Raw genomic sequence first — 20353 nt, 5'->3', positions numbered from 1 at the left:
TATTAGCTAGGTGGAGTGCCAAGTTTTTTTTATTTAAATAATAGTGTATAGAATGTTCTTTGAATTATTCTACACATTTCAAAGAATAATTGACGAGTTGATTTGAATAGCAAGACGGGCAAGACCATGCATCTCTTTGAAACAGACACACATAATATGTAAATAATCGAATGGAAATTCATGAATTTAAGACTTTTAGATAGGTCTTGTCACGTAAAATTTGATACATATATTTTCTCATATGAATGTTGCAATTTTGAAGATAATATCAATTTTCTCATATGAATGTTGCAATTTTGAAGATAATATCAATAAGAATATCAACCTTTTGAACTATAATAATTAAAATAGTAAATTTATAAGAATAAAATAATAGTGCAGGCCTTCTCAATTGTGTGTTAAAGCCAAGAATAGGAGACTTGGAGTCAAAGGATTTGTTATTATATGGGACCAAATTTATGGTACAATTGCTTATTTTGTCATTGATATTGCACTAATAAATTGGTTGACTACTAGTTGACTTGATAAAGTATTTATCATATGTTCATATAAATTTTGAAATGAGCCATATTAAATACAATGTTGAAAACTTGACCTGAAAATGAAAGTGTAGTGGTTGATTGATTGATTCGAATAAATGAATATGAGCCATGTTAACTGTTAAACTTAGGTCCAAAAATTAGAGATTAAATTATTGCTCATATCAGTTTTAAAAATTCAATCAAATTCTTAACTCAATTTGTTCTCAATAATCCAACGGCATTGCCTACCTATAACATATTGATGGTGTTTTTTTATACTTATGCTCACGTCCGCATATGATTTCTGGACTACTATATCATACTATATAATTTCATCTAAATTTAATTTATTATTCCACGTATGATATTTCGACTATTATATCAAAAACAAAATTTCACCTAAATTTTTTGTGATATTAAGAACAAACTCAAATTTTTAGTCATATTCTATGAAACGTGACTATTTTTGTGGAAACTCCAAAGTGAAAAAATGAAGTTATTTTTTTTATAGACTGAGAGAGTAATAATTAATGAATGAAAAAATATACCACTATTTTCCTAAAATTCATCGTATCTCTCTCAATTCTCTATGATTCTATCCCCTCTCTTTTCTACAATTCTTGAATTCCACATTCCCAACTATATTTCAATAATAATAGTATCACTCAAACAAGTTGGGCTGAACCAAACTATCACAGGCCCGATAAATTTTCAGTCCAACCCAATAAACCAGGCCGCATACTCATACAACTCCTTCCGTCCGTGAAATGTTGTCCATTTTTGCCATTTTAGTCTGTCCATGAAAAGTTGTCCACTTTGTTTTTTTACTATTTTTGGTAAATAGACCTCACTTTCCACCAACTCTTTGCACTCACGTTCTATTTTAAAACTAATATATAAATGTGGGACCCTCATTCCACTAATTTTTTCTAACTCGCTTTTCTTCACATTTCTTAAAACTCGTGCCGAGTCAAACTTGGACAATATTTCATGGACGGGGAGAGTATTATTTAAATTCATTTCTCTATATATATCATGTAAATATTAGTTGTTCTTTACAAAAGTGGATAAAGGAAAAAAGCAAAGCACAAGAAAATTAATACTATGATCTCAACAAGGACAAGAGGAGTGCTGCTTTGTTTCCTTAGCTGCATTCTTCTCTTCTAAAATGGAGAAGTTCTTGCAAAGCCTCTCCCTCCTTTGTGTGTGTGTGCGCGCGCGCATCTTTAGCATCTTTATGCTAACTCTCAGATCTTAGCCTTCCACACAGCATCTTCACTTTCACCACATCTTCTATGAACCTCCTTTATCCTATCCACTGATCTGCATATCCCGCTGCAGCTCCAATCGAACGAAGCAACACAAATGTTCCCGGCCTGTGCCTTCCATTCGCAATCTGCAATTCGAATGCATCACCAAATTAAACCAACATAACACTCCACACACACAAATACATAGTTGATTTCCCATCTAATCACCTGGAGGCGTGCCACAGCACAATCTCCGGTCGTCTATGTGCTGCACGTCTAGCCCTATGAACCAAGATCCGAGAGAGACGTCCTCATTAGCAAACTTGTGCAGAACATTCCTAGCAACAAGAGAAAAAAAATTGATCATTAGTCCATTTTCATGAAAAAAATGTGTGTTTGATAACTTGATCTTACTTGTTTACTGAGATGTAAGTGGCTAGATCTTTCGATATAGCGTATAACTGCCCTGTCGCGTGGCGGAAGTACTTGTTCCCGTTGTCTCCAAACTTCCAAAACTCGGGCTCGTGGTACCTCACTCCCCTGCACCAAAAAACAATCTTAGAAACTCATTTCCTCATAGAGAAAGGTTGCAACATTGATGTACCTCTGGGAGAGGACGGGGCCGGATTTCATGCATCCGATGTAAACTCTAGGCTTCTTCCGATGCCTAGCTAGCGTTTCAGCGAGCGTTGCTGCAAGAATTCGAACAGATGACTAATGAAAATCACTCAAAAACTTGATGAATAAAATTTGAGACAGATGGTGTTGTGTTGGACCTATGTTGACATGGACATCATCGTCGACTTTCACGTAGTACTCTGCGTCCCACAACGCGACAGCAGAGGCGAAGTAGGCCTTAGTCTTCGCAGACAGCTCGAGATAGCCTTCAACGTGATTCTAAAATACATAAACACACCATGTCTCAATAATATAGTATAGTGAGGCCTAAAATGGATGTGGAGAGGGAGAAGTGTTCGAGTCGAGCTCACCAGTCTCATGATGTCCCCGTGCTTCTGGACTTCGGCCTCAACGGCTCTATCTAGTATTCCTCCTAAAGTAGCACTGCAAATGAAATATGAAGACATATATATACTTATTTTGGTACAATGTGACTAAAGTTTTGCAAATTAGATTGAGATTTTGTTACCTGTGACCAATGACAAACCGGACTGCTATCCCTTTCTCTGCCTCCAAAGCTCGTCGTTTCTCTCCTATTTTTCAATTCAACTTAGATGCAATCATAAGGAAACAACTGACACAGACGAGAAGTCAAGAACGGACCTTGTGGCATCCACGTTGCACGAACTGAATCTCTCCTTTTCCTGCTGCTGAAAGCAGTGTTTACTCCAACAACCATGAAGTACTTCCTTCTTTTAGTCGAACCCTTTTCATTTTCGGACGAGGGGGCGCCACTGAGGACGGATTCCTGTGCTGCTTTGGCTGCAGCTAGCTCCATCTCCAACGAGGAAATGGTCTTATCAAGCGTCCTATCACACAACGAGAAATCGTCACATATTTAATAACAAAGGCCTAAAACCAAAATGTGGGGGGAAAAGTCAAGAAAACTACTCACTTTATAGCATGTTGAGTATTGGAAACTTCCTTGAAAATCTCCTTTGGCACTCTTTTCACACTGTTCTGTTTATGGATGAAACGCGTAAAAAGTTAGATTCGTATTTGAGAACTTGCTGATGATTCTAGACAAGGGAGAGGAGGAGATGATGATACTCACAAATGTTGGATCACAGCCTTCTGCAACAAGCTTTAGCTTCTCGGCTTCATATGCTGTCGTTCTTGCCACGCCTTTCGCTTCTGGCAAAATCCATGTTCTGTCGAAATGCATTCATTCATTAGTAACATATCATTCCTCTCAAAAGCTCAAAATAGACAGATATCTTCAAACAATACTGATCAGTTAGAGATGATATTAATGTACATAAAAAGTTAGGCTCCAACTAAAAAAGTAAATGAGGAGAAAAGCTTGAATTTTAGAAGCTACAAATGCAACTTCCACAATTACTGATGGGGCCAATCTAGAATTAAAGAGCAATCTACTACTTCATGATTTAACAAATTTGCAGTAAAGGAGGCATATAGTGATTAAGAAATCAAACTAAAGTAGATTTATTGAGAAGAAAATAATTAAACATTGGCCCCTATCTTTGAGCTTCAAGCAATGTAACATATTCTAAACTTAGATGCCATCAAAATATTGTGATCAAGAGGTCCCCTTACCATAAATTAGCCAAAACTGGCATCACAAAAGTAGATGAAGATAAAAAGAAGAATCAAGAACAAGAATATATACATCCAAGAAAAGTACTCAAGGATTGGGATCTTAAAAATGACATTTAAAACATAAACACAATCAAATGAATAATTGCAAAAATAAAAATTTTGAATGGGAAAATATATGCATGGATGATTATACCTGTTGGTGAAGAGCAACCCAGAACAGAAGCTACCAAGGCAGAGAAAAAGAGTCCATTTTTGAGATACAACACTTCTTGAAAACTGCTCTCCTCCTCCTCCTTTGTTCTTCATTGTTTTTTTCTTACAATCTTTTTTCAAGAAAAGCCCATGAAAAAAGATGAAATTTTTATTGATCCCAAATTCTCAGAAATTGATGGGATTAATTTTTTGTATTAAGAGAAGGAAAGATCAGAGAGCAAGAGGTGAAGATCAAGAAAGGCTGGCATTGTCTCAAGCTTCTTTGGTTCTCTTTACTTTATTCTTTACCTCTCTCTCTAATCCTCTGTGTGTGTGTGTGTATGATGAGAGATGAGCACACTTTGCAGGGAAGGGACTTGAAATACAAGTGAGGGAAGACTGACTAACTGTCCTTGTCAGAACAAATGCCACCGCGGTGGGCAGTTTATTACGGTTTGAAATAAATATTAGTACTAAAATGATTTTTATTTTTTGTTTTGGAATGAAATTATTTCTTAGGTAGATCATGTGGTGAATTTCACTAGAGCCTTTTTATTTGAGACTAACTTTTTTGAAAGGTGACATATGAATAACAAATTAATGCAAATAATTAAAAGAATTTTAAAAAACTAAGGTGGTGTTCGGTTTTCAAGATAAAATAATACCAAGATACAATCTAGAATTGAGTTGTGGGATTATTTTAGTCATAGGGGTTAGCTATGACTAATTATCTCATGATTATTCATCTAGGATTGAGTTATGAGGTTGAATCTCATTAACCAAACACACTGCAAATTTAATTCCGGATACAGTCTTGCAAACCGAACACCCCTAAGTAAAATAATGGATCGCTTCCAACGACATAACAGTAATTTCACTTTAACCTGAAATAAGAACTCACAAAAAATCAATTTCACACATTATATAAACAAAATTATTTTCGAAAGTATATACTACTAGTAATATATTTTTTAAATATTTTTCTTGGAAAAAAGGCAAAATGGGATCTAGATGTTATTGGCTCGTGACTGCCCCACGAAAGTGGGCCCCAAGGTTGGGTGGCGGCACGTGCCAGAATCTAATGGCAATATGACTTGGTTTAAATTTGGAGAATATATTTTTTTATATATATAATTTTTGTTATTTTCATTACATTTTGCCATGTTTAATGATTTAATAAACAGGTTCCATTCCCTAGCACGTGGGAAACTGCAGTTGTTATCTAGGTCCATTTCTCACACCAGCCTCCTAACACGTGTCATAATTCTTCATAGGGTCATTTTTGTCATTTGACGCTCTTTCTAATTTGTTAGAGCATCATTGAGGTTAAATATGCATGTATCTATAAGCAAGTTACATGGGTTGACCCACTTTAAGTTAAGGCATAGTTTTATTGATAATACAATGTCTCTCTAATTAGTAAAGATTTAGGGCATAAAATTCGTCAGATCGAAATTCGCTAGTTGAGGGTCGCTGTGCCTGTATATTTGTTACTGTTGTATGACACCATTTAAGTTATGGAAGTGTTTTCTATTTTTCCTTTTCGTTGTTATCTCTCCTCCAATCCTCCTTCTCCGTCTCATACAAAGGCCCTACTTAAATGGATAGAGAAAAAAACAAAAAATAAGGTGACTGCAAAAGCTATGTAAATCTTGTAGTAGATGGTTTAATAACCATCTGAATCATTAAAATTTAGATGATATATGTCCTCTATCGATAGAGGACATATAGAAGGAGAGCGGTTTGGACGGAGACAGAGTTCATGTGCAGTCAAACATTGATTAATAAAGTTTGCCGATAATACTCATAGGCCGATGGTGGAATGAATTGCTCGCCTGACCCTATCTAGATACAATTTTACCTCTATTAATGGATCTAAGGTTCAAATTATCATAGTCATGAAATAAATAATGAATCATTAATTATTTATATTATTTTAAAAATAAAGTTGGGTGTTGACTAAATTTAAGCTTTGTGTGTAATATTGTAATTAAACTCCATAATTATTTTGTAGGATTAAAAATTAATATGCTATGTTTGGAAGTCAAAGAATTGATGAATAAAATTCCTCCAAGAATTGTGTTATTTTTAATGAGGCGAGACTTTCGAATCCAATGAATTTCTCTATATACCTTCTACAAACCTAAACTTTCATATAAAGTCAAAAATTATAGGTTGATAATTTCACATCAATTGTCCCACAATCCTATCAGTAATTAGACTGCTAATCAATTAACATAATTGTAATTAATTCGAAATTCCACTCGAACTACCAATTTCGTTTTAATGATTTAATTGAAAACGATTATGGTAAGGTAGTCTTAACCAAATCATTAAATTTGGGAATTCAATGAAGATGAGCTTGCAATGATAAAGACTTATACACCATAAAAATTTAGATAATAATGAGCTTTATGTACCACTATAAAAAAGAGTTCAAGAAAATTGAATTGCTACTATTTTTAAGTGAAAAATATAACTACATTACATCTCTAACTAAAATAATAGTGTCAAAATAGAACGTCCATTTTAACTGACAAACACGGATTTTGCATGTTTTTAAGGACTAGATTTGACTTGTTTTAAATGTCAATCATGCAAATTATGTTCTTAAATTGCATATGTTATACATTTGGTATTTTTGACGTGTTTGTTGATAAATGATAGAAAAAGATAGAAAAAGGTGAAAAAATGCCAAAGTGCAGCAGCCTCTGTTCAAGCCCATTCTGCCAACGATTTTGAAGTCCAATCAGTGCTTACTACATGTCATTCTCTTCGTCTTCGAAAGAGCTTCGCGTGGATATCTTGCATGTCTCAATCGGAGTTCTGTGGAGAAAGTTATGACAATTCTACGAACATTGCGCATTGCAGTCAAAGCTTGCGGAAATTAGGCGGAAATTTACGGAATAAAAGAAATTATTATATTATTAAGCCAAATCTCTCCTATTTCTTGTAGGGCACGAAAATTATCAAAAATAAACCTTTTCCAGCCTATAAATACCTCTGAACCTAATTCATAATCTTCATCTCAGAGCCTCCAATCCTACTCCCTCTCTACACTTTCTTCCATTCCATCTTCCACACATAATTCATCCATCTTCCATTGGAGCGGAGCTCTGCAGATCCAGGCAAGAGAAGACGGAAGATTGAAGATTCAACCTTGGGTTTTATCAATTTCTTTCATGTCTAGTACTTTTATTATTGATTTTACTACTTGTCTATGAGTAGTTAAACATCATTTTAGATTTTTTGGTGAAGACTATTATGAACATGTTTAGATTTATTGAATAGAACATTTTCCTAGCTCTTGTGATTGTTTTGCTTGTTCTTGTGCTTTTATTATTCTTTTGTCTGGCCAACTTTAGAACTATGTCCGTCTAACTAGATTAATCGAGAGATAGCTAGTTTTACGTGGTAAAAGGAACGAGTACAACACATAGGTTTATCTGCACTCGAGAGAGGGGACCCTTTGTGAGGGCTTGAGTCTTAGGAACTTAAGGAGTTAGAATCTAATCTATTGGAAGGAGACTTTGATAGTTAGAGTCTAATCTACTGGATAAGTGCACTCGAGATAGGGCTTATCTGAAAATCGCGACTTTCCTAATAATCCTGGAGACACATAAAGGTAATAGTTCTGTGAGATTAATCATCACTAGGTCGTAGTAGTTGGATCCTAAAACTCTACTTTCTTTTAGCCTGCTTTGTATTATTTTGTTTTTATATTTGTTTTTATAGTTGGATCCCAAAACTCCGTGTCTCTAGATAGTATATGACGCTTAGTATATGATAGCCAGTTGCAATCTTATTCCCTGTATTCGATATCCTGGTACTGACCTTTAGCTATACTAGTTCTATCCTGTAAACTTGCAGGTATTTTTAGTGCTAATAAAAAAGTGTATCAAGTTTTTGGCGCCGTTGCCGGGGAATATTATTGCTTTAAGCTGATATTGTAGAACGGTTGATAATACTAATTTGGAGTGTAATATTTTGTATAGTTTTATTTTTATTTTTTTTATTTGTTTTGCAAGGAGCACGAAGCACAACAATGGATTACTCTGCGCTCCTATGGAAGATGCAATTATCTGCTACAACATTTGATATACTCCTTAGAGCGTGGGTGAGATATAAAATATGCTTGCTCTCTTGTTTTTTTTTTTTACCTTTAGTTTTCTCCTCCGTAGAGCTGAAGTTTTTCTCCATAGAGCTTAAGTTAAATAAAAAATAAAAAAAAAATCTTTTCTTTAAATTTTCTTTCTTTTCCGTTTGAATATTTCCTTTTCTTTTTTTTTCTTTTTCCTTTTTTTTAAAAACTTCTTATTCTTCGTTTTTTTTCAAGAAAATCTTTTTTAAAAAAAAGTAGAAAAACTAGAACCTCCTTCCCCCTATTTTTATTTTATTTTATTTTCTCCACATAAATCAATCACACACTTCAAATTCACATCACTTAAGCAAATTCTTTGTACTCTACCAATTATTCATGTGCTTAGCTGTCAATCAACACAAGGTACGTTCTCTTTTAATTTCTGAGCTTTGATCTTGAATTCTTTCATTGAATGACTTTGTTGTTGATATATATATTGGGAGTTTGGATAGGAGTTTGATGAGTGACGATTTAATTGGGATTTATTCTTAGTGAATTTGTAAGTTTTGGATATTTGCAAGAAATAGTTGTTGGGTGTGCTTGAGTATGTTTGATCTTTGGTGGATGAAAATTGAATATCACTTTGGTTTGATTGTTGATACACATAGTTCATGTTCATAGCATTGCGAGGCTATTTTATCTTGCATGAATTGTGTTTTTAGGAGCTTAAATTGTTTTGCGTGATCTTGGTCTATTGTTGAAATTTTTTGCAATTAATTGGGGGATAGAGAAGATTACGGATGATGAAAAATGATCATGTTAAGGTAGATAATTTGATTTGCATATTTTATGCCTTGATATGATTAAAGTTTAGGGGATTGCCACATGTTATGCATTGTACTCTACTATAATTTTCTTCATTCTATGCTCACATTGCGAAATTGTAGGTACATAATGCATCCCAAAGAAAATCCCGAGAATGGGGGATATTTTATGAGCCTCAAAGAACGTCAAGCTAAAGACGTTAACCAAGCGCTTGTTGGGAGGCAACCCAACATTGGTATCTTTTTTTTATTTAGTTTGTTTTGTTTTCTTAGTTTACTCACGTCCCTACCGACTTTACAAACTTATTCTTAACTTAGTTTTGAATAAGTTTGGGGGGATGAAGTGGTGAACCGTGAGTTTAGTTGTTTTTGCTTATTTTTGTTAGTTTTTTTTAATAAACCCGAGGTGAATCTTGTCATGAACATAACATAGAAAACTTAGAAATACTCATGTTTAGGGACATCAGACCGAGTTGCCGATAATAAAAATTTTGTTTATGTGTTGGTTGAGTTGACTTGATACCTTGATTTGAGAGTTTTGTAAAAAGGTGTATAATTAATGAATTGCTTGTTTACCTGGAATCATGCTTATACCTTGTGAGACTTGAGCTATATGTTCTTTCTTGTGTGATTTATCTGCATTCATGTATTTGTTTCTAGAACTTGCTCCTAGTCTGCCTAAGTCTATATAGTGTTTAAATGATAAAAGAGGACGTTAGGCCATCCTTCTTAGCTACTTTATATATCTAAATTTATGACCTTACTCAAAATATTTTTCTCTAGCTAGCCATTTTGAGCCTTTAAAGCCTTTTTCTTTGGAAGCTAAATAAATGGGGAATATTCATACACTCTTGGAGAAAGTTAGTTCATATTTTGTGAAAAGAGTTGGAGAGATAAGGTAGAAAGAAAAGTAGTGTGCTTACTTGTGAAAAGTGCATAGACATTTGTGGTTTGAATGAGATAATTGGTTGTGCATAGAAAGAAAAAAAAAATGTACAGAAGAAAAAAATGTACAAAAGAAAAAAAAATCAAAGGAATTTGGGAAGTGAGAAGAAATTTAGACAAAGTCTAGAATTTACTGAGATTCGAATTGTTGGTGCCGTGCTATGTTTGATGTAGTAGAAATTGATCACTTTTGCTATGTTTGGGATTAGTCACTTTTTAGCCATATTTCCTCACCTTACCAAAGAGCCTACATTATAACCGAAAATAAAGACCTTTCGGATTTTTGATTTTAATCACATAAAGTAGAGGAGGGATTAGACATCGAGCAAGCCTATGGTAAACTTTGCATGTTGCATGATCTCAGAGCATATATTCTTTACCTTATACACTTTGAGAGTGAGTGATAAACACATTCTAAACACTTGTGAGCGCATGTACTTCAAGGTGATCAACGAGCTAGTAATGAAAATGCACTAATAAGCTTTGCTTGATTTGATTTGTATTCTTGTCAAACTCTTCATTTCTTGTTACAATTTTTGAGGCAACTATGAAGTCTAGTTCTTAGCATCCGTGTTTCTTTAGTAGTTTTTCTCTTGTTTTGTTTGAGGACAAACAAATAATTAAGTTTGGGGGAGTTGACAAACACGGATTTTGCATGTTTTTAAGGACTAGATTTGACTTGTTTTAAATGTCAATCATGCAAATTATGTTCTTAAATTGCATATGTTATACATTTGGTATTTTTGACGTGTTTGTTGATAAATGATAGAAAAAGATAGAAAAAGGTGAAAAAATGCCAAAGTGCAGCAGCCTCTGTTCAAGCCCATTCTGCCAACGATTTTGAAGTCCAATCAGTGCTTACTACATGTCATTCTCTTCGTCTTCGAAAGAGCTTCGCGTGGATATCTTGCATGTCTCAATCGGAGTTCTGTGGAGAAAGTTATGACAATTCTACGAACATTGCGCATTGCAGTCAAAGCTTGCGGAAATTAGGCGGAAATTTACGGAATAAAAGAAATTATTATATTATTAAGCCAAATCTCTCCTATTTCTTGTAGGGCACGAAAATTATCAAAAATAAACCTTTTCCAGCCTATAAATACCTCTGAACCTAATTCATAATCTTCATCTCAGAGCCTCCAATCCTACTCCCTCTCTACACTTTCTTCCATTCCATCTTCCACACATAATTCATCCATCTTCCATTGGAGCGGAGCTCTGCAGATCCAGGCAAGAGAAGACGGAAGATTGAAGATTCAACCTTGGGTTTTATCAATTTCTTTCATGTCTAGTACTTTTATTATTGATTTTACTACTTGTCTATGAGTAGTTAAACATCATTTTAGATTTTTTGGTGAAGACTATTATGAACATGTTTAGATTTATTGAATAGAACATTTTCCTAGCTCTTGTGATTGTTTTGCTTGTTCTTGTGCTTTTATTATTCTTTTGTCTGGCCAACTTTAGAACTATGTCCGTCTAACTAGATTAATCGAGAGATAGCTAGTTTTACGTGGTAAAAGGAACGAGTACAACACATAGGTTTATCTGCACTCGAGAGAGGGGACCCTTTGTGAGGGCTTGAGTCTTAGGAACTTAAGGAGTTAGAATCTAATCTATTGGAAGGAGACTTTGATAGTTAGAGTCTAATCTACTGGATAAGTGCACTCGAGAGAGGGCTTATCTGAAAATCGCGACTTTCCTAATAATCCTGGAGACACATAAAGGTAAAGGTTCTGTGAGATTAATCATCACTAGGTCGTAGTAGTTGGATCCTAAAACTCTACTTTCTTTTAGCCTGCTTTGTATTATTTTGTTTTTATATTTGTTTTTATAGTTGGATCCCAAAACTCCGTGTCTCTAGATAGTATATGACGCTTAGTATATGATAGCCAGTTGCAATCTTATTCCCTGTATTCGATATCCTGGTACTGACCTTTAGCTATACTAGTTCTATCCTGTAAACTTGCATGTATTTTTAGTGCTAATAAAAAAGTGCATCATTAACCCATGACGACCACGCTGCTAAATAAATGCACCCACCTATCTACGAAATTACATTAATAATTGAATATGAAATAAATTACTTAAGTATGTGACACTGTCGCACGAATTAATTTTATTATTTTAATAGTTATCGAGTGTTTATTTTATAGTATTATATTTTAGCTATACCCATCTCAAATACGCCATAACATAATTATCTATAATTCATTCTTAACTGAAATCATATCTTATTAAATATAAGTATTGTTCCTACTGTAAATCATAAATACACAAAAGGCAATTAATTGTTAGAGCACTGTTTATGTCAGATTTTTAAATGTTTTAAACATAATATAAAGCGACAAACATGCACAAATTTAACAGCTAGTCGTTTCTGATTGAAATTCAAATCCAGACCATAATTAAAAAACATGTTTATCTATAATTTTGAAACTACATAGGATTTGCAGCTTAATTAACCTTTTTCTCTGCGTTAAATTTGGTCGGTTTGGATTATGTCCGAATTAGACAAGATTAAACAATGTTGTACTAACAGTAGCCGTTGGATTCGTTGCAATTTCAAAGCAATAGTTTTATTTCCTCAAATAATTAGAAAATTAATTTTGTGTAAGTACTTGTGGTTAAGGTTGGCAAATCGTGCAGATTGGGTCGCTATCGGGTCAATCCAATATCGACCCAACCTGAAATCATCGTGTTCTTATCGGGTACAACCCAACATAATTGTGTCGGATTCGTGCGGATTTCGTGTCATCCAAAAAAATATCGGTCATCTTTTAATGATAGTAAGTTACTACACAATATAGCTTAACGCTATACGATAACGACCGACATATGATATTATATAATTAAAATTTGATATTACACGATAAAATAAGACATTACAAAATTAAAATAATTAATTAAAATAATTTTTAAATCCAAATAATAAAATTAAAGTATATTAAAAGTAAATCTAAATAATAAAGTTGAAATAATGATTTTTTAATAAAATTTAAGTATGCAGTAATATTTTTTTATCATAAAAAATAATTAATAATATTATTAATCATATTTTTACTAATAAAATTAAAATATAATTTTTTTAATTAATAAAAATAATTAAAATTAAAATTTAATATATTATTTTAATTAAAAAATAATCAAAATAAAATTTTTTTTCTTAACGGATAACCCAACCCGACCCAAATCCGACCCAACCCAACCCAACCCAACCCAACCCAACTTAGCCCAACCCAAAATTTTCGGGTTCTTATTGGGTCGACGACCCTATAAGGACCCAAATTCTAAACATGCGTGTTCGTGTCAGGTTAACTTCGTGCGGATTCGTGTTTGATTATCGTGTCAGATCAAAAATTGTCAGCCCTACTTGTTGTACATATTAATATTTTGAATGTACGTGATGATAGTAAGACAATAATTATACCTGAATTTAGATAAGTTGGAAAAATACTCCACAGATGCATGTATGTGATCGATTTCGCTGTCAATATATATATAAAAAATGTTAGGAATACATTATTTAATTTTTTTTTGTTAAAATAAAAACAAGAGGGTTAAAAATTGTTGTTATGATGGGATCAAAAGTATATAATTATAATTTATACCACTAATTGTGGGTTGTGTCACATTACAAAGTTTGTTACAACTCAAATTTTAATCATTTAGAAAAAAAAAACTTCCTTTATTCACAATGAAAACGAAATCTTATGCAACACTCATATTGACCTTTTTTTCTCTCTTTCAACTAGGTATTTGATAAAAAAAAATGAAAAGAAAAAGGGAATTGAATAAGTGCTATCTATCACTTTATTGAGCCAGAATTTCACATGATTCTTTCTTGCTTTAGCCAACCTTCAATTTTAGTGTTTGCATAAAGAGAAAATAATTGATAAAAAGATATTTCTCCCATAATAGGTGCAACAAAGAGATTTACTAAAGATAAAGTTCTTGATGCAAGCAATGTTTATTTTTCATATCCAACATAAAATACAAAAACTATGGTATCTTCGAAGTAGAGCATAAGCCTAGAGTCATTCAAAAAACATGAAAATAATATGCACTACTATAGACACAATCAAAATGATGGAGTCCCTCAAGAATTGAGCATATGGGATCATTTACTTCTAATGTAATGGATCACACAATCTTAGATCTATACCATTAATTCATGTCGATATTACAAAAAATATATGGATCAAATCATCAAGAATAATGTGATTAAAGTGTGGTGTTTGATATCACCAATTTTTGTGGACCATTGACCTAAGAATCATGTGATGCAGCAACAAAGATGGTCACATACATGTAAACAAATTGATTTACATTTTAATTTGTTATTTCACACTCACACACACAGTTCTTGACTTCGAATATAAACACTCATATTTATTCGGTTGCTTCCCCAATGAGATATAACTTAAAAACCCCTCAAGAAAAAGAAAAATAGCATAAAGAAATCGATTTATTTAAATGAATAACTAATTACAGATTTACTATAATAAATAATGTACGATGGGACTACAAAACCTTGGGGCATATATTTTGGGATCAATAAAATCAATTTCGATTTATGGCAAATCTTGTGATGCATTAACACTAGATAAAAATTAAAATATAAGAAATGCTAGTGTGATTAAATTTTATGTGCGTTAAATGAAAACATAATTAGTCGGACGAGATCCTTAAATTAATTGGTCGAAGATCAAGTCACCACATCCACGAAGTTATGAGAAATCAGTCTTTAAAATTTTCAATAGTTTACAAGAAATTAACAAATTATATATTCAAACTTCATTATAATTTGTGATTTTGTCCATCACAAAATAAAAAAGTGTATGGGCCGAACTCACAACGTTTGATCCATAGTGATTGGGCCAAGCCCGATTCGACGAGGCAATTTCTTCGGCCCAGAAATTTAAAAAGAAAATCTCAACTTCATCAATGGCGGCTCTCTGTGTTCAACGAGGAAGCACCACTACTTCAGGAGTTGCTTCAGCTAGCAAAATCTTCGCGTTTGACCACCAATTCATAGGCTAATTCGATACAATTATTGATATTTGGTGTCGGAGAAGAGTTGCATTGGCGCCTTTCGATTACTGATGTGTGTAACATTTGGAGCTGCGGCAATGGCGGCGGAAAATGAATTGCTCAGAGCTACACCGCTCGCTATCGCTGCCACCTGTTTCTTCGCACTTGCAATCTCTGTTTATCTCATAAAGCAATTCTTTGCGAAGTCAAAACGCAGTAAACCTTGTTATTTGATTGCGGAATTCAAACCCCAATACAAATTCAAGCGAGTATTGGCGGATAATTCGTACTCTCAATTCAAACACCTTAAGCTCCACGCAGCTGATTCTGTCTCCGAAGGTATAATCTCACTCGCTCACTCTCTTGTTGGTTGATTAAGTTTTTGTTTTATCATAGAATTTGTTGGTTAATTATGTTGAGTTATTTGATTACTGCTGTGGATAGAGGAGGAATTGAATTTGCATCCATACAAAGGGGAAGTTTCGAGGCTAATGAAAAATGCAAATGTGGGGATTTTGGAGTTATTTGATGGGTGTGAGAAGTGGAGTATGGAGATGGGAGGTGAGTATGTGTGGGTTGAGGCGGAGGAGCAGCTGCGAGAGCTCGTGGTGGATTTGAGCAATGAGGAGGTGTTTGCGGTGGATACCGAGCAGCACGGTTTGAGATCCTTTTTAGGCTTCACAGCTTTAATTCAGGTTCATATTTTGCATTTCTAGAATCGAAGTTTCCTTCTCTGTGTCTGCTTGTCTCACTTTATTCAATTCATTTGTCGGTCATATGTATGCCCGTGGGCTTGAATTAGCAAGAACATGTTGTTTGCAATATGCATATGGTGTTTCCATTTTAAATATTCGACTAGTAAATGTGTGTTTCATATGATCAATGTTAATAACTTCATGGTGCTTGTGATTAAGATAACTGAAGTTAATAACTTTATATACTTCAGGCAGACTAGTTGATGAATTAGTTGTTGGAACTATAATTGTTTCCATAGGGATGATTATTGAATGTTTAGTCATTATTTGTTAAAGATTTTTTAAGTTTTTCTTCGTGTGTTAGATATGTGTGAGCTTTTTCTTCTCGTGTTCTATTTACATTTCTTAATTACATGAAAAATGCTGATTTGAGTTGTTTTCTGAATTGGAACATCAAAGAGCACATTTTAGCCAACCTTGTTCCCAAAGAAAGAGATAAATAATGTACAGCCATAGATACTTAAACATTATTCTAATTCGATCGGTTTTCATTGATGTGCGTTTGTAATTGACCATGATATGCATATGCGTTAATGCAGATATCCACTATGAGCAAGGATTATTTGATAGACACAATTGCCCTACATGATGTGATGGGGCTTCTTAGACCTGTATTTGCCAATCCTGCAATATGCAAGGTGATATTATTACTATTCATGCTTTAAAGTCTGATTATTACTTATATTTTTTTTTCTTTTGTAAAGAAGTTCTTTTTATGAAACAGATGTTTCATGGTGCCCATAATGATGTACTCTGGCTTCAAAGAGATTTCCACATCTATGTTGTCAATTTATTTGACACGGCCAAGGTTATTTACAAGACGTAATATGTTTTTTTTATATTTCATCTGATATTAGTCATTAAGGAAGTTATCTGACTTTTGGTGATTTCTAAACCATAGAGAAGTTAGGGCATCTTAAAGATTATTCTTTTACATACTTGTCGTCCAGATTGTATGCTCATTTATACAGCAGCATCCTATCAAATTAATGAGTGCTGTTTTATCATGTATTGCAGGCATGTGATATCTTATCAAAGCCTCACAAATCGTTGGCGTATTTGCTTGAAACATATTGCGGTGTTGCCACAAACAAGCTGTTACAGGTTTCCATTCCTAAGTATCTTCATATGTCCTGAATTGGCATGAGCTCTTTGGAAAGCGGAATAAATTCACATTCTTCTTTACTATCATCTCAGTTAGCAGGAAACACCAGTTAAGTTGTTTTAATGATCATGCACTGACTTCGTAGCCATCTGACTTGTAGAGAGAGGACTGGAGACAGCGTCCTTTATCAGAAGAAATGATCCAGTATGCTCGAGTGGATGCACACTATCTGCTGTACATAGCATATTGTCTATACCTGGAGCTTAAACAACTGGAAAATGGTATGTTTTCTAATTGGTTATGTTCATGTATTCCATTAGCTATCCTTCTTTGCAAAAGATAATAAAAGAAAGACTTATTGGAGAAGATGTTCTGTATATTAATATGAGTATAAAGACTCTCTCCTTTTCAAGTACACTGGTATCACCAGAAACACAAAAACCATCGAACTCCTATTTTCAATTTTTATCAGTTTTTGCCAAACTCACATTCTAAAGAAAATAAGTGATTCAGAAAATTCATCTCCTGGTGACAAGTTCCATTTTATTCTCGAGGCTAGTCGACGGTCAAATGCAACTTGTTTGCAGCTTTTTGCAAAAGATATCGAATCTTGTACTGGCGAATTGGCTGCATCATCAATCGTTTCTCGGTGTTTAAATGATCCCGGAAATATTTCGCCAAGTCTTTGTGATGAGAAGGTATTTTGTTGGCTGTGAATATTTTTTATTGTTATTGGTTGAGCTGGGATGGATAATACTGATGAAGAATATTCTTTTCAGTTTCAGGAACTTGTGAGACGACTGTGTGTATGGAGGGATTTAATGGTTAGTTCTATCAATTGCTTTATATTCTTAAATTGTAATATCTTCTTAGTGTAACTACCGATACATCTTGAATAATGAAACAGCTAACTTGAATAGATTTCAAATTCTTTCAGGCTCGCCTCCATGATGAGAGCCTTAGATTTGTTTTATCAGATAACGCGATCATTGCACTAGCAGCTAAAATCCCGACAACCGAAGCTGATATTTACAGCAGTATGCTCGAAGCTGATTCAGATGTTGAATCTGTGACAATGGTTCCTCTCCAAACTCCATCTCCTGTAGTTTGCTCTCATTTGGACGACCTGTTCTGCCTGCTCCGAGGAAAGATTACCAAGCTTGATGATATACTTCAAATGTGCATCCGGGAACACCTCGGTCAAGGCGGTAGCTGTCCTCTTTCTGCATATAACTATGCCCTTCTGTCCAAAACTACCCTGGGAACAGGCAGTAGAATCACCCCTAATCACAACGGGTTTAGAGCTTCAAAACAGGTTGCAAAGATGGCTTCTCGACAGCTTTTTGTTCAGAAGTTTTCATGCAAGTCCCCTGTTTATCACAACTGCAAGATCTATGCCAGTGATGGAAGATTATTATGTTACTGTGATCAGAGAAAGCTTCAATGGTTAGATGAACGTGCGCTGTATCCTCAATACTTACTTCCCTATTTTCTGCAAGCTAAATATTAACATTTTGTTCAGGTATCTGAACCGGGATCTAGCAAAACTTGTAGAAGAAGATCCTCTGTCCATCATACTTCTCTTTGAGCCCAAAGGACGCCCAGAAGATGAGGACAACGACTTTTATATTCAGAAGAAGAAAAATATATGTGTTGGCTGTGGCGAAGGAAACCACTACCTACGATACAGAATTATACCTTCTTGCTACAGAATACATTTTCCAGAGCATTTGAAAAGTCATCGCTCGCATGATATTGTCCTCCTGTGTGTGGATTGTCATGAAATTGCTCATACTGCTGCTGAAAAGTACAAAAAGCAAGTAGCTGCTGAATTTGGAATACCATTATTTATCTGTAGAGTTGCTGACTTGGATAAGACACAAAATACACCTACATCTTTGCCTGCATCGTGTGAGGAGATAAACGTGTCTCCTTTACAGTTACGCATTGCTTCTATGGCTCTGCTGCGCCACGGACCACAAATGCCATCTCAGCGCCGTGAAGAATTAATGCAGGTAAGAAGCTAATAATGCCATAACTTCAACATTTCTTCTAGAGTCAAAAGTTGAATAGGCATATAATTCAGTTTCGATACAGTAATGTGGATTGAACCCATTTCTTTATTCCAAATTATATTGAAATTTGACACTGAGTGTCATGTTGTATGTTTACTCTGCCTGAGTCCCTTTTCTCTGTATTATGCTTACCAGTCTTTTACTTTGAGCAGACAGTCATGACATACTATGGAGGTAGAGAAATAACAGACGAAGATCTTGAAAAGGCTTTGTTAGTCGGAATGAGTCCTCACGAGAGAAGAAGATTCAAAAAAAAGAGAGGCTACACATTCAAACACATCAGAAAAAGTAGCAATCCGATTGATGCTGAAGAGGATATTGGTGGCAGGCCACCAGTCACCATCAAGAATGCAGCGCACGATGAAGATGAGGATTCGTTGCACACCAATACAACAGATGGTTATCAACAAGATGATGACAACATTTTTGAGGATGCAAAAATAACTGCTCCATGCAGCATTGACGCTGATGATTCTCTATCAGATACAAAGATAGTTTCAGGAATCGGAAGCATTTGTATCTCCAGCAATGATGATACTTCTGGTGGCGGAAACCTATCAAATGGGAAGACTCATCCATCGGAGGAAAATGAAACATTGCTAAAGAATGATTCCAAAATGTCATTATCAGGACACGGACCTCACGGAAAGCAAGTAGTCGAATATCTGCTTAAGGAGCATGGCGAAGATGGGGTTCGCGAGTTTTGTCAGAGATGGAGACATGTTTTCGTCGAAGCTCTCCATCCACGTTTCTTGCCTGGTGGATGGGATGTTAAGCACAGGTACGCTCTCTAGTTTGACGTAAGTTGATGCCCACAAATTGCTCTGTTTCATTTAATAACATGTTGGAAATCTTCAATACTTCTTCTTGGTTCTTCTAGAAGATGAGCATACATAAAATCTTAAAACTCGAATTTTGGATTGAATGTGAAAAAAACCTGATATATTTTTTTGGTATGTCCAAAGGATTTGATGTTGGGCATTTTTTTTGCCAGTGGTAAAAGAGATTTCGGTGAGTTCAGTGTCTACAAGCCCACCACCAATGCCTCTGCTGCTGCTATTGCTGGATAAATTTCTCTCTCTTGTCTACTCTGCATACTGGAATTTTGATGATGATGGTTTTTTTTTTGTTTTTTTTTTCTCCCAATTTTGTTTTTGTAATTGGAATAGTTCATACATTTGCTAGTTCTCTTTCTCATCTTTTTGTTGATATAGAGACTATACCATGTTGGAATTTTTGTTTCAATTTTGTTGTTGTAAGCAGAATAGTTTCTCCAGTTGTAATTTTCAAGAATGGCAAAATTAATGGAACTTAAATTTTGAGTGTTTTGCAG

At 34.5% G+C, this 20353-nt stretch overlaps 2 protein-coding genes across 3 annotated transcripts; one reads left to right on the top strand and one right to left on the bottom strand.

The window, feature by feature from the left end:
* Positions 1 to 1527: 1527 nt before the first annotated feature.
* On the bottom strand, positions 1528 to 4588 carry LOC121759509 (probable beta-1,3-galactosyltransferase 2). Its single transcript, XM_042155113.1, has 11 exons — positions 4203 to 4588; positions 3504 to 3600; positions 3345 to 3409; positions 3053 to 3258; positions 2919 to 2982; positions 2761 to 2833; positions 2548 to 2668; positions 2376 to 2463; positions 2186 to 2311; positions 2000 to 2109; positions 1528 to 1917 (listed from the first exon to the last, which is right to left on the bottom strand). The coding sequence occupies exons 1-11, from the start codon at positions 4313 to 4315 to the stop codon at positions 1769 to 1771; spliced, it is 1212 nt and encodes a 403-aa protein (XP_042011047.1). The 5' UTR covers positions 4316 to 4588; the 3' UTR covers positions 1528 to 1768.
* A 10434-nt stretch (positions 4589 to 15022) lies between these two features.
* On the top strand, positions 15023 to 20345 carry LOC121756982 (protein RRP6-like 3). 2 transcript variants are annotated; one of them, XM_042152424.1, is made up of 12 exons: positions 15023 to 15424; positions 15530 to 15780; positions 16380 to 16478; positions 16565 to 16648; positions 16858 to 16944; positions 17106 to 17226; positions 17459 to 17643; positions 17725 to 17769; positions 17883 to 18391; positions 18468 to 18960; positions 19173 to 19801; positions 20015 to 20345. In XM_042152424.1, the coding sequence occupies exons 1-12, from the start codon at positions 15157 to 15159 to the stop codon at positions 20088 to 20090; spliced, it is 2847 nt and encodes a 948-aa protein (XP_042008358.1). In that variant the 5' UTR covers positions 15023 to 15156; the 3' UTR covers positions 20091 to 20345. The 2 variants fall into 2 exon arrangements, with proteins under 2 accessions (XP_042008358.1, XP_042008359.1); XM_042152425.1 differs by having other exon boundaries at positions 19986 to 20103.
* Positions 20346 to 20353: the final 8 nt, after the last annotated feature.

Source organism: Salvia splendens, chromosome 12, assembly GCF_004379255.2.
Source record: "Salvia splendens isolate huo1 chromosome 12, SspV2, whole genome shotgun sequence".
NCBI classification, from domain to species: Eukaryota; Viridiplantae; Streptophyta; class Magnoliopsida; order Lamiales; family Lamiaceae; genus Salvia; species Salvia splendens.
Note: the sequence above shows the minus strand (reverse complement) of the source record. Positions and strands in the feature narration are given on the sequence as shown.

Coding starts and splice junctions, on each gene's coding strand:
- LOC121759509 (XM_042155113.1), bottom strand. CDS start 4,315: ATGAAGAACAAAGGAGGAGGAGGAGAGCAGTTTTCAAGAAGTGTTGTA. Junction 3,601..4,202: donor GGGTTGCTCTTCACCAACAG/GTATAATCATCC, acceptor GCATTTCGACAG/AACATGGATTTTGCCAGAAG. Junction 2,110..2,185: donor ACTTACATCTCAGTAAACAA/GTAAGATCAAGT, acceptor TCTTGTTGCTAG/GAATGTTCTGCACAAGTTTG.
- LOC121756982 (XM_042152424.1), top strand. CDS start 15,157: ATGTGTGTAACATTTGGAGCTGCGGCAATGGCGGCGGAAAATGAATTG. Junction 16,479..16,564: donor CCAATCCTGCAATATGCAAG/GTGATATTATTA, acceptor TTTATGAAACAG/ATGTTTCATGGTGCCCATAA. Junction 16,945..17,105: donor CCACAAACAAGCTGTTACAG/GTTTCCATTCCT, acceptor TCTGACTTGTAG/AGAGAGGACTGGAGACAGCG.